We start from the raw sequence: 12,874 nt of genomic DNA on the forward strand, positions 1-12,874 counted from the left end.
CTTTCCTACAGATTCAGATTTAGGTTAAAATTATAGACATATTTCACAATAAAATATTGCCATGGAATATTTTCAAAATTAAATTCTCAAAAAATGAATTGTTTTGCTAAACTATAAATCAGTTTATATGATTCAACTCTTAGGGTTTTTTTTTTTTTTTTGGAACAAAGGTAAAAAACATCGTTTAATAACGTCCTCAATGCTTGCTTACAAATGAACTCTTGAGTTTTATGAACTCTTGGGCAAATCCATTAACTTCTCCATGCCTCAGTTTCCTCAACTATAACATATAATCCCTATCTTCTAGGGTAGGTATGAAAATCAAGTAAGTAAATGTACAAAAAGTGCTTAGAATAGATTTTGAACATAGAAAGTACTATGTAAGTGGCCAGGTGTGGTGGCTTATGCCTGTAATCCTAGCACTTACGGAGGCCGAGGCAGGAGGATCACTTGAGGTCAGGAGTTCGAGATTAGCCTGGCCAACATGGGGAAACGCTGTCTCTACTAAAAGTACAAAATATTAGCCTGGTGTGGTGCATACACCTATAGTTCCAGCTACTCAGGAGGCTGAGGCACAAGAATCGCTTGAACCTGGGAGGTAGAGGTTGCAGTGAGTCGTGACTGCGCCACTGCACTCCAGCCTATGTGGCAGAGCGAGATTATCTCCATACAAAGAAAAAAGAAAAAAAGAAGTACTATGTAAGTATTAACAACTTTTATTAGCCAGTTTAAATGTCCTACAGAAAACTGACTTTAATACATTGAATTACTTTTAACCCTTGCTTGGGTACCCAAATTATGGTGCTTCTTATTTCTTTAGACATTTAGTACTCAGTGTACTGTTTTTATATGCTCTTCTAAAACAGCCAACTAGTTGTTTTCTTTTGCTACACAAAGCATACAGGGTCTGTTTATATTCAAACATCTATTAAGCATGACCTATGTATCAGGCAGTGTGCCAAACACCACAGATGATAAAAATACATATGATCCATGATGCTCTCAAGTAATTCATTTAAAAAAAAAAAAAAAAAGAAAGAAACCCAAGGGCAAATCCAAAACATGTCTGAAGATAAGTACATCTGATCTTCAAGAGATTTTCAGAGCTCTGAAGGTTTGCGGTACCTTGAATTTGGCCGTAATCTGATTGATAAGAGGAATGAACTCCTGGAGATCTTTTGCTTCACAATCTTTGAGCATATGTTCTGAAGCAGATGGGATGAACGGAAGGACTTCTTCCTCCAGGCAAATAATCATTCGATGAAGGAAAGTACGGACTCCACTTCTGAGAATATCCTTTTGTAAGGGACAACTGAGGGCTGGCAAGAATGTCTGTAAACAGTCCAGATAAACTTCGGAACAGCCACATTGTTTCACAGTCTGCTTGTTGCTGAAAGCTTTACTGGTTCGACTATATAAGCAAAAATCAGGCAATCAGATGTAACTTGATTCTTTGAAAGCGTTATGGAGTATTCAAAAGCAACACACAACAAATTACAAAATTAACAAAACTAAATAACCAGACCTTTATTTTCCACATCACAATTACTTCCATCTTTAGTTAATATGGCTATTTGTAAACTACTGCTTCCAATTATCTTTCCAGAACAAAAGAGCTCAAATTAATTTAAATGAATGACATGGAGTTAATATAATCCTTCTAATGTGAGTCTACCTAAATGTTTTATTAAAATCCTATTGACTGGGCTGGCTATTGTGGCTCATGCTTCTAATCCCAGCACTTTGGGAGGCTGAGGCAGGCAAATCACTTGAGGCCAGGAGTTCAAGACCAGTCTGGACAACATGGTGAAAACCCGTCTTTACTAAAAATAGAAAAATTAGCTGGGTGTGGTGGCACATGCCTGTAATCCCAGCTACTTGGAAGCTGAGGCACAAGAATCACTTGAGCCTGGGAGGCGGAGGTTGCAGTGAACCGAGATCACAACACTGCACTCTAGCCTGAGTGACAAAGCGAGACTGTCTCCCACAAAAAAAAAAAAAAAAAAAGAAAAAGAAAGAGAAAAATCCTATTGACAAAGTAGACAGAAAAGAGAAAACAAATCCACTCGTTATGACTAGGCTGTACTAGGTAATCTGCAAACTACTCATTTAAATTTAGAAAACTATCTTCAAAATTATTTATACAACTTTCTAATATCTAGCTCTTGTTCTTAAGTATATTATAGAATAATTTAACTTCTAATTAGCACTCTTTACAACTTTCATGCCACTGTTTATTGTTTGTCAACAAAAAGTATGGGTAGAGGGGGAAAAAATAGCTGCTTGGATGGTCTTCAGGACACAAAACAACTAAAGAGAAACCTCAGGTTCTTCTCTTCAAGTAACCAAGACTAACCAAAGACATCCCATCCCAATATATCTTTAGTATATTAACTCTTTAGCTGATCCCCTTAAACACACAACCCATTTATACCAAAGAAGTCAGAGGGGTTAAAGATTTACAGCTGTCAAGGCAAAAATGCAAATGGTATGTAATCTATCCCCTTCTTCAACTGAATCTAACCGACTGGATTTGGAGGACAAAGATTTAGACAATTCTCTGGACTATCCAACTGTGGAAACACAAATGTGTGTGCTCACCAAACAAGTGGTTCTGTTTGTGTAGATACATGGACTTCACAGTTTTAACTGTGATCACACTTACCTTGCAAATCCAACAGCATGGTTGAGACAGTCTGCTAGAGAGGCTTGCCTTTCTTCATCTTGTGCCAGCATCAACTTTTCTAACAGAATTTTAAACTTCTCCATTAGTGGAGTCAACAAATTCCTCATTAAGGCTTGTTTCCTTTCTGCCGGGTATTCACTATTAACAATCAACACTCCAGCTGTCTCATAAATAAAAAGTTGATCATCGCTGCTCAGTAAGGACTGGTGGCCATTCTCCTAGAATGAAATTTAGTCTTACTAAAAGTTTTTATTTTTTGAGTTCCTCTCATTTAATGAGAAAACGTGCATTAGGAACAGGAAATGTAATCTATCACACCAACTCATGTATCAAATACTTATAAAGACAAATTTTCTCCCAGGACCATAGAATGAAAACTAAATTGGAGGTCAACAGATCATGGTTCTAATTCCAGCCCTGACAAGACTCTACAAATGATCATGATTTATTAAAGTTAGCTTTCTAACTTGTTTTCTTTTGTAAAGATCTTATTTATAAGATTGTTATGAGGCTAGGCTACATGTGGTGGCTCATGCCTGTAATCCTAGCACTTTGAGAGGCCGAGGCAGGCGGATCACTTGAGGTCAGGAGTTCATGACCAGCCTGGCCAACATGGTGAAACCCTGTCCCTACTAAAAATACAAAAAATTAGCTGGGTGTGGTGGCACACCTGTAGTCCCAGCTACTTGGGAGGCTGAGGCAGGAGAATTGCTTGAACCTGAGATGGAGGTTGTAATGAGCCAAGACCATGCCATTGCACTCCAGCCTGGGTGACAGAGCCAAGACTCTGTCTCAAAAAAAAAAAAAAAAAAAAAAAAAAAAAAAAAGTACTAGAGGGCTACCTACACTTCTTTTAAATAATTAAGTAATAAATACATAGTAAAGCATTATTTTGCATGTGTCTGTGAGGGTCATTCCAACAAAGATTAGTTGGTCCAAGTAGACTAGGTGGGGAAGACCTGCCCTCAGTGTTGGCGGGCACCATCCAATTGACCAGGGGCACTGAGAGAACAAATACATAAGGCGAATTGGTCTCTCTCTGAAAGCTGGACAGACTTTTCTTCTGCTGCCTTGAACATCAGAGATTTGACTCCACAAAAGTGCATTACACACAGCATTAACTGTGTGTGTAAACACTGTGCATGTACACAAGAAAGGTCCTTTCTGTATATCTGCATCTGTGAAACATAAAATTTCTTGTGATCTCAGTTCTTTGGGTGACTGCATATGTTGTAGTGACCCATTGCCATTTTTTATCAATTTCCTCAAGACTTAGGTTGTCTGTCATGGTTATTTCAGGTAAGCGCAGTTATAAAACTGAGTGGCACACAATTACTAACCATAGTGATATGCACTTACACATTTTGCTTTCTGATCTATTTCTTTATGAATACAGTTTGTCTGCTCCTGTTTTACCCATGTAACTGTCATTTTTATAACTGAGTGCTTATACTTGCAAAAGCATATGTTATTATTGCCTATTTTATTGTGTAAAGTGGACTATGAAGTGCTGTCATGTTTTTACATGTTTCTCAAATACATTCCCTTTTAAAAATGTAAAGCAATGTCTTTCAAATAATTTTTTAAAATTACTTTTTCCAGGAGTATATTTTTAAGATTTTGATCTTTCGGAATTGTGGTTTTTAGGATTTCAGGATTTTAACGCTTGGGATTATGGCCCAATCCCAACGCCAAAATATTCAGATTGACAAGCACTTAATTTTTTTTTTACCCTAAGCCTGAAATGACAGGGAAAACCTTTGATCTAGCAGTAGCAGCTGCTAAGAATGGCTAATACAATCATAGGACTAAACAGAATAATTTAGAAGTTGAATTTTTTTTCTCAATTTTTATTTTCTTTTCGTTTTTAAAATTTCTAATATACTTTTCATTTTAACTTAACAGCAAGCTCATCTTTAATTTTTTCTTCTTCATAAAATGCTTCAACATTTTAACAATATATCTACCCCATGCTGCCAAATTGATCTGTCAACTCTTGATTCCTATTACTATATTTTATTTACTATGTCAACAGAATTTTGGTAAATAGAACTAATCTTTGCACATACACCTCCCTCCACCACCCGTTTTTTTTAAATGCCCACAAAGGTAAACCTAATGGCATGTGTGGCTTAAATGATTTTTGGGTAAAATATCTTAAGAGACAGATACTTACAGGTGGAGAAAGCTCTAATAAATCTTGTATTCTATTCAAAATATCCTCAATGAAAGGATTCATTTGCTTACTGAAAAACAGCAAAAAGGAAAATCACAATTAATAACAGTGCTCAAAACAGTGGTAAAATACCAAATTCCCCCTTTAAGACAGAACTAAAAAAAAGTTCAGTTGTAGGCTAGTCACTTCTGATTAAGATTAGCTATGGTTAATTTTTAAAAATTACCTTTATCTGCTCTGTAGTGATAAGACTGTCAAAATGACTTACAATCTTATAAGCCTAATAAGGAGTAGTTTTCATTCCCCGAAAATGGTACTAGTAAAGAATAATACAGGCCAGGTGCAGTGGCTGATTTCTGTAATCCCAACACTTTGGGAGGCCGAGGTGGGAAGACTGAGCTGAAGAATTTGAGACCAGCCTGGGCAATGCGGTGAGACCGATTCTACAAAAAATACAAAAATTAGCTGGCCACTGTCACACGCCTGTAGTCCCAGGTGCTCCGGGGGCTGAGGTAGGAAGATCACCTGAGCCTGAGGAGGTTGAGGTTGCAGTGAACTGGGATCAAGCCACTACACTCCAGCTTAGGCGATAGCGTGAGACCCTGTCTCAAAAAAATAACAACAACAACAAATAATAAAAACTTTTAGTATTGAACTAAGTACTTGCCTGATGAACAGGAAAGGAAGTGGCAACATAAAATGGGGGCTGGGTGCAGTGGCTCATGCCTGTAATCCCAGCACTTTGGGAGGCTGAAGAGGGTGGATCATCTCAGGTCAGGAGATCAAGACCAGCCTGACCAACATGGTGAAGCCCCATCTCTACTAAAAATGCAAAAAATTAGACAGGTGTGGTGATGGGCACCTGTAATCCTGGCTACTCGGTAGGCTGAGGTGGGAAATCGCTTCAACCCAGGAGGCAGAGGTTGCAGTGAGTCAAGATCGCACCATTGTACTCCAGCCTAGGCAACAAGAGTGAAATTCTGTCTCAAAAAAAAAAAAAAAAAAAAAAGTCGGGGGGGGGACATCTACCTGACAAAACATGACTTGACTTGAACAGGAAGAACCAAATCTACCATAGGCACTTGGAAAATAATTTATATGTCTACTTTTTTTTCATTTCCATCTTCATTTTATTTTTTTGAGACAGAGTTTCACTCTTGTCATCCAGGCTGGAGTGCAGTGGTACGATCTCTGCTCACTGCAAACTCTGCCTACTGGGTTCAAGCGATTCTCCTGCCTCAGCCTCCTCCCAAAGCTGCCTCAGCCTCCCATTAGCTGGGACTGCAGGCACCCACCACCACGCCTGGCTAATTTTCTGTATTTTTAGTAGAGACCGGGTTTCATCATGTTGGCCAGGCTAGTCTTGGACTCCCGATCTCAGGTGATCCACCTGCCTCAGCCTCCCAAAGTGCTGGGATTACAGGAGTGGGCCACTGCGCCAGCCCTCCATCTTCATTTTAAATTCAGGGGGTTTGTTACACGGGCATATCATGGGATGCTGAGATTTGTGCTTCTATTGATCCAATCCCATCACCCAGATATTGAACACAGTGCCCAATAGGAAGTTTTTCAGCACTTGCCCCACTCCCTCCCTCATTTTGGAGTCCCAAATGTCTGTTGCTCCCAGCTTTATGTCTGTGTGTACCCAAAATTTAGCTCCCACTTATAAGTGAGAACATGTGGCATTTTTTGTTTCTGCATTAATTTGCTTAAAGACCTCCAGTTGCATCCACGTTGCTGCAAAGGACATGATTTTGTTCTTTGTTATGGCTGTTTAGTATTTCATGGTGTATGTGTACTGCATTTTTTCTTTCTTTTTTTTTGAGACTGAGTCTCACTCTATCACCCACGCTGGAGTGCGATTGCGCGATCTTGGCTCATTGCAACCTCCACCTCCCAGGTTCAAGCGATTCTCCTGCCTCAGCCTCCTGAGTAGCTGGGATTACAGGCACCCACCACCACGCCTGGCTAATTTTTTGTATCTTTAGTAGAGATGGGGTTTCACCATGTTGGCCAGGCTGGTCTTGAACTCCTGACCTCGTGATCGGCCTCCCAGTGTTGGGATTATAGGCGTGAGCCACCACACCTGGCCTACGTTTTCTTTATCTAATCCACCACTGATGGGCACCTAGGTTGATTCCATGTCTTTACTATTGTTTTACATCAATTCAGTAATTTAAAAAACAACATATTAGCTGCAATTTTATACTTACTTAAGAGATTTGACAAATCTAGAAAACAGGTAAGCCGTCCTGCTCCGAACTTTTGCACTGGAATGCCGCAGACCTCTATGATCTAAGAAAGCCATCTAAAGAAGGAGACACTTTTACTATTTCTGCACTTTTTCAGGGGTTTTGTTGCTATTGTCATGCTACATTTTTGTTCACACCAAATTTTACATCTTAGCTCCTAAAACGCAGGAACCAGGAATACACAAGTAATTCTAAACTACACATAAACAGTCCTCTGAGAACTTGTTTTAGTTGATTGGCTAATTGGGCACAAACTATCCATTTAAAAGAAATGGAGGAGGGGTTACTTTCAGAGTGTGCCAAGCATTTCTGAGAGGTTCTGATTCTGAGAAAAGTTATAGACAGAAAAATACAATGCTATCAAGTCATTAGCTGAAATCCATGTAAAGTAACAAAAAATCCAGAGTACTTACTAGTACACATGGAATGTGCTGAGGTTCAACTGTGAAAAACTTTTCATATCTAACAACAGTTTCGAAGAACTCCAATGTCACAGATGTATGCTGATAGGAACTGACTCCTGATGTTACCAACTAGAGCAGGAAAAAGTTAAGAAACCTCTTCTTATTTATTGGAACATCAAAATGCCCCAGTATTAACATATACTAAGTTCTAACAAGGAACTCCCATTAGCTTATACTGAAAACAGAAATTTATGGTCAAAATTATCTTCAGTATACTTACAGTTCGCATCATATCCTGCAAAGCACTAGCTTTTGAAACATCACCTGAGAAGTGAGCACCATGAGATACTGGAAGAGCTTCTGCCAACATATACAGCAATCTTATTGCTACTTCAACTTCCATAAACCGTGTAGTCTGCCAGTTCCTACCAAGGTATAATATGTCAGTGAGATTTAAAGATAAATTTTTCATACAGTGAATTATGCACAGGGTAAGACACCAACAAAAGTCTTTTTAATTATTAAAAAGTCATAGCAATTGTTAACTTTCCCAGGCAATATAATATATATCACAAAGGTAGAAAGGATCAAGAGAAATCAAGAAGAGACTTCATTGTTTCCAGAGATACACATAAGATCTCAATAAGTAACATGGATTAGTAAGTCATATGAATCATTTCTTTTGACCCATATCAAAGAGCAAAAGAAAGAAGTAGGCTTGTTACAAAAGTAATGACAAACTTACTGCAGTGTAGAACTAAAAACTCTGCGAACAGAGGCCAGCAGTAACTCTGGTGAAACTTGAGCAAGCCTGTCCAACAGTAACTTCAGTTGTTTTCTATATTCTACAAACATGGCTTCATCTTCACCCTATGATACAGGTTAAAATCCTCATTTAAAAAACTTAGGGTTGATGGGTGCAGCAAACTCCATGGTAAATGTATACCAATGTAACAAACCTGCACATTCTGCACATGTACCCCAAAACTTAAAGTATAATAATAAAAATAAATAAAAAACTTAAAAGACCTTAAAATTCATGTAAATATCCAGTTCTGTATTTTTCTGCATTTACACATTTTGTACTTTTATTTTTTGTCACTATTTATATAGAAAAACTTAGTATGCTTAATAACTTCTCCCCTCTAGCTCACAAATAAGTATTTCTGCACACAGCCATAGGCCTCAAAAGCCTAGAGCCAGAAATAGTCTAAGAAGGTTAAAGACAATAGTCTAGCACTAGAATGGGCTTTGAAATCTTGCACCTTATTTATTCTTGTAAGTCAATATCCACTGTAAAAAGTGGTAATACTGTGGTATAACTGGAGATATTAAATGTTAGGAGGCTGGCACATCCCAAGTGCACAGTGTGTTGGTCATCACCACCATTATCCTTTTACAACTCTTAAGTTTTTCAAAACAATAAAAACTTGAAATATTAATTTGATATAAGTAAATAATAAAATTAAAACTCCTTTCTCCTCAACAAAAAAAATTTCTTACCTCATTTTCAAAGTTGTATTCTTCATCGTAAGTCAATTTTTTCATAACGGCCAACATGATTGCCTAAGAATAAAATTGAGAATAAAAGAGTTTTTGTCAGTCTCCTTCTAATTTGATATAATTTGAAATTAAGCTACATTTCAAGGCAAATTACAGACTAAGAATCTATCATTGGTTTAAAAGAAGCATAAAGTCAATTACCTCTACATTAGCTTTTTGCTGATCCGAGAGCACTGTAAGCTGTTAAAAAGTAAGCAATAACTTATTAGGTTTTCTAAAGTTGTACCTGCATATCAGAACATTTTTCTAACCAATTAAGACCTTTCTTTTTTTTTTTTTTTTTTTTTGAGACAAGGTCTTGCTCTGTTGCCCAGGCTGGAGTGCAGTGGCACAGTCATGACTCACTGCAACCTCCAACTCCCTGGCTCAAGAGATCCTCCCACCTCACCCTCCCACAGGAGGGTGAGACCACAGGCGCGTGCCACCATGCTTGGCTGGTTTTCTTTTTATTATTTATAGAGATGGAGTCTCTCTATGTTGTCCAGGCTGGTCTCAAACTCCTGGCCTCAAACAATCCTCCCACCTCAGCCTTACCAAGTGCTGGGATTACAAGTGACAGCCATTATGCCCGGCCTCTAATCAATTAAGATCTTTGAAAACATGCACACAACTTTTTTGGAGGGCAGTTTAGCAGCAGCTGCCTATATTTAAAATGTACCTAACCTAACTTAAGATCAAGTAATGCCACTTCTAGTAAGTAACTTGACATGTAGACAAAGACACCTACAACATATTCTGCAAAAAAGGTTTTTAAACAAAGCCAAACAAGCCTACAAAACCATTAGGAGTTGTACAATGGGATTACCAGTAGTGATCATACCTTTCCACACTGCTGCATAAAATTTCTTAAAGTATACATAAAGATACATGTTATGTTTACTACAACAAAACAGAAACTAAACTCATTTGGGAAGGTATTTTAAGCTTGACTTGATTCAATTAATTCAATGTAAATATACAGAAATGGCTCTTTCCATTTCTCCATCTATAATATGGAGACTAACACCACCTACAAGTTCTTTCTGGAAGTGGGGGACACTTTAATCATAAAAAATTGTTGCCGGGCTTGGTGGTTCACACCTGTAATCACAGCGCTTTGGGAGGCTGAGGTGGGCGATCACCTGAGGTAGGGAGTTTGAGACCAGCCTGACCAACATGGAGAAACCCTGTCTCTACCAAAAGTACAAAATTAGCTAGGCGTGGTGGTGCATGCCTATAATCCCAGGTACTCGGGAGTTGAGGCAGGAAAATCGCTTGAACCTGGGAGGTGGAGGTTGTGGTGAGCTGAGATCATGCCATTGCACTCCAGCCTGGGCAATAACAGCAAAACTCTCTCTCAAAAATAAATAAATAAATGAATAGTTTATGAGAAATGAATGATGTACATGTAAATTAAAATAACAAACCATGCTTATTAAAATTTCAACAGTATTCACAAAGACAGGTTCAAAATAAAAAAATAACCTAAACCTATAACTACCTCTGAAGCTGGTTAGTCTACTGAATTTAGAACCTGAAACTATTTCCTGGCCAATTCTTTTTTTTTTTAAGATGGAAATACATTAGTATTTAACAGTAAATATCTTTTAAGTAGTAGAATTATGGGTATTTTCTCATTTTTAATTTTTCCATATTTTCCACTTCTCCATGGCTCCTTTGTATTATTATGTACTGAGCAAAAAGAATAAAACAAAAACTTACCTGTTTCAAAATATGAAGATAATCATAACAAAATCCAATAATATTAGAAGAAATATCGTCATCCTCATGAATTAGTAGCTGCAACATCAGTGCCACTTTTGTTTCAATAGCTTGTAGTGCCTCTTGAGCATTCTTAATATCCCCATTCTTAATTAATTTACTCCAACTAACTATTAATGACTGTCCCATTCCATTTACCAGCTTAGAAAATCTGGCCAGGAAGTCAACATCTTCTTCCTATAAGCAATGAAGACACATTTCTGTTTAAAACTGCATGCCCAAGCTAAGAGGAAAAACTGAACTTTAGTATGAATCAAGTGCTAATTACAGGATTCAATTTTAAAGTGACATTATATATTTAACAATTCCAGGCTGGGCATCGTGGCTTATGCCTGTAATCCCAGTACTCTGGAAGGCCAAGGTGGGTGGATCACCTGAGGTCAAGAGTTCGAGACAAGCCTGGCCAACATGGTGAAACCCCGTCTCTACCAAAAAAGTAAAAAATTGGCCGGGTGTAGTGGCGTGTGCCTGTAATCCCAGCTACTCGGGAGGGTGAGACAGGAGAATCACTTGAACCCGGGAGATGGAGGTTGCAGTAAGCTGAGACTGCCACTGCACTCCAGCCTGGGCAACAGAGCGAGACTCCATCTCAAACAACAAAACAAAACAAAAAATCTCAATTCCACTATGAACAAGTTGTGTGAGCATCTCCTGAGTTTGTGAGAAATTTGCAATTCCAGGCTTTCAAGTTTAAGAACTGGTATAACCTATTTTCTAAGGAGAATGCTACTGAGAACATTTTGGCTAGATGCAGTGGTTTATATTATAATCTCAAGGAGAGTTTATAACATTTAGAAGAAAAAAAAAACCTAACATTATATTTAACTTAGTACCTATCCCAGTTTGTTCTAACAACTTTATATATAGGTTTTTATATAAATTTACCAACCTGGTCAATGCTGAAAAACCCAGCAGACTGTAATACTTGACACAAAGATTCTACTAGTTTCATTTTATCAACAGGGTCCATTCCTTTATTTACAACTTCAAATAAACAGTCACATGCTTCTTCCCGTAGAACTTCTATTGACATATGACCTAGCAGCATATTTATAAACCTGGAATGGGAAAATAAAATTGTTGTAACATTTTCAAAGTCATGAGTTTTAGATACTGTATTTTACAAGTTTATGCTATTAAAAATAATAGGCATACTTACCTATCATTGGCTATAAGGGATAAGTCTATCCAAGAGACATAAGCCCCAACTACTTCAAGGCACTGACATGTCACTTCAGAATTAGTATACTGATAATTTTGTAATATTTGGTACCATGATTCCACCAGATTTGGAATGCACTGTTCCCTCATGGTATCTTTTATGAGAGTATTCCTACGAGCCTCCTAAAATACAAAACGCCAAATGCACACATTACCTTACAAAATGTTTGATAGCTGAATATACTTGCACAGAGTAAACTTGCAGGCTTGTTAACACATTCTCTACCAGTATTTCCTATTTACAAGCTCTAAGCTCATATCCTGTGATTCTTTGTATTTCCTCTTTCTGTTCTACTCCTCAGTGTCAATTTCTTAGTAAATACAAACTATAAATAAGCATTGCTTAGAAATCTTAAGCATGTTTTAAGGTATTTCTCAATACAGTAACAAAGTACTTATACTATGTGATGAAGAATACAGAAGCAACAACATTGACAACTCCTAAACAATGCTTCTTCCTTGCTCAGGGACTATATAGCAGTATTAAATAGAGACTACCTTTCTCAACAGATTCATAAAAGAAAATCAACTTGTGTATGTCGCTATGGTATTTGCCTAGTTAAAAAAAATTTAGGCTGGGCGCAGTGGCTCATGCCTGTAATCCCAGCACTTTGGGAGGGCAAGGTGGGCGGATCACCTGAGGTTAGGAGTTCAAGCCCAGCCCGGCAAAACCCCATCTCTACAAAAAATACAAAAATTAGCCAGGTGTGGTGGCATGTGCCTATAATCCCAGTTACTTGGGAGGCTGAGGTGGGAGAATTGCTTGAATCCGGGAGGCGGAGGTTGCAGTTAGCCAAGACTGCGCCACTGC

At 38.0% G+C, this 12,874-nt stretch overlaps 1 protein-coding gene across 4 annotated transcripts in view; it reads right to left on the minus strand.

The window, feature by feature from the left end:
- Window positions 1-12,874, minus strand: part of LOC105473458 (exportin for tRNA) — a 56,174-nt gene that overhangs the window by 15,566 nt on the left and 27,734 nt on the right. For all 4 annotated transcript variants that reach the window (XM_011727285.3, XM_011727284.3, XM_011727286.3 and 1 more), the window contains 12 exons: window positions 12,002-12,186; window positions 11,732-11,900; window positions 10,783-11,019; window positions 9,223-9,261; window positions 9,022-9,084; window positions 8,264-8,388; window positions 7,799-7,943; window positions 7,528-7,647; window positions 7,076-7,170; window positions 4,863-4,932; window positions 2,666-2,904; window positions 1,126-1,411 (listed from right to left, as the gene is read on the minus strand). In XM_011727285.3, the coding sequence (XP_011725587.2) occupies window positions 1,126-1,411; window positions 2,666-2,904; window positions 4,863-4,932; window positions 7,076-7,170; window positions 7,528-7,647; window positions 7,799-7,943; window positions 8,264-8,388; window positions 9,022-9,084; window positions 9,223-9,261; window positions 10,783-11,019; window positions 11,732-11,900; window positions 12,002-12,186 (1,773 nt within the window). The remainder of the gene's footprint in view (window positions 1-1,125; window positions 1,412-2,665; window positions 2,905-4,862; window positions 4,933-7,075; window positions 7,171-7,527; window positions 7,648-7,798; window positions 7,944-8,263; window positions 8,389-9,021; window positions 9,085-9,222; window positions 9,262-10,782; window positions 11,020-11,731; window positions 11,901-12,001; window positions 12,187-12,874) is intronic.

Source organism: Macaca nemestrina, chromosome 10 (assembly GCF_043159975.1).
Source record: "Macaca nemestrina isolate mMacNem1 chromosome 10, mMacNem.hap1, whole genome shotgun sequence".
Lineage (NCBI taxonomy): Eukaryota > Metazoa > Chordata > Mammalia > Primates > Cercopithecidae > Macaca > Macaca nemestrina.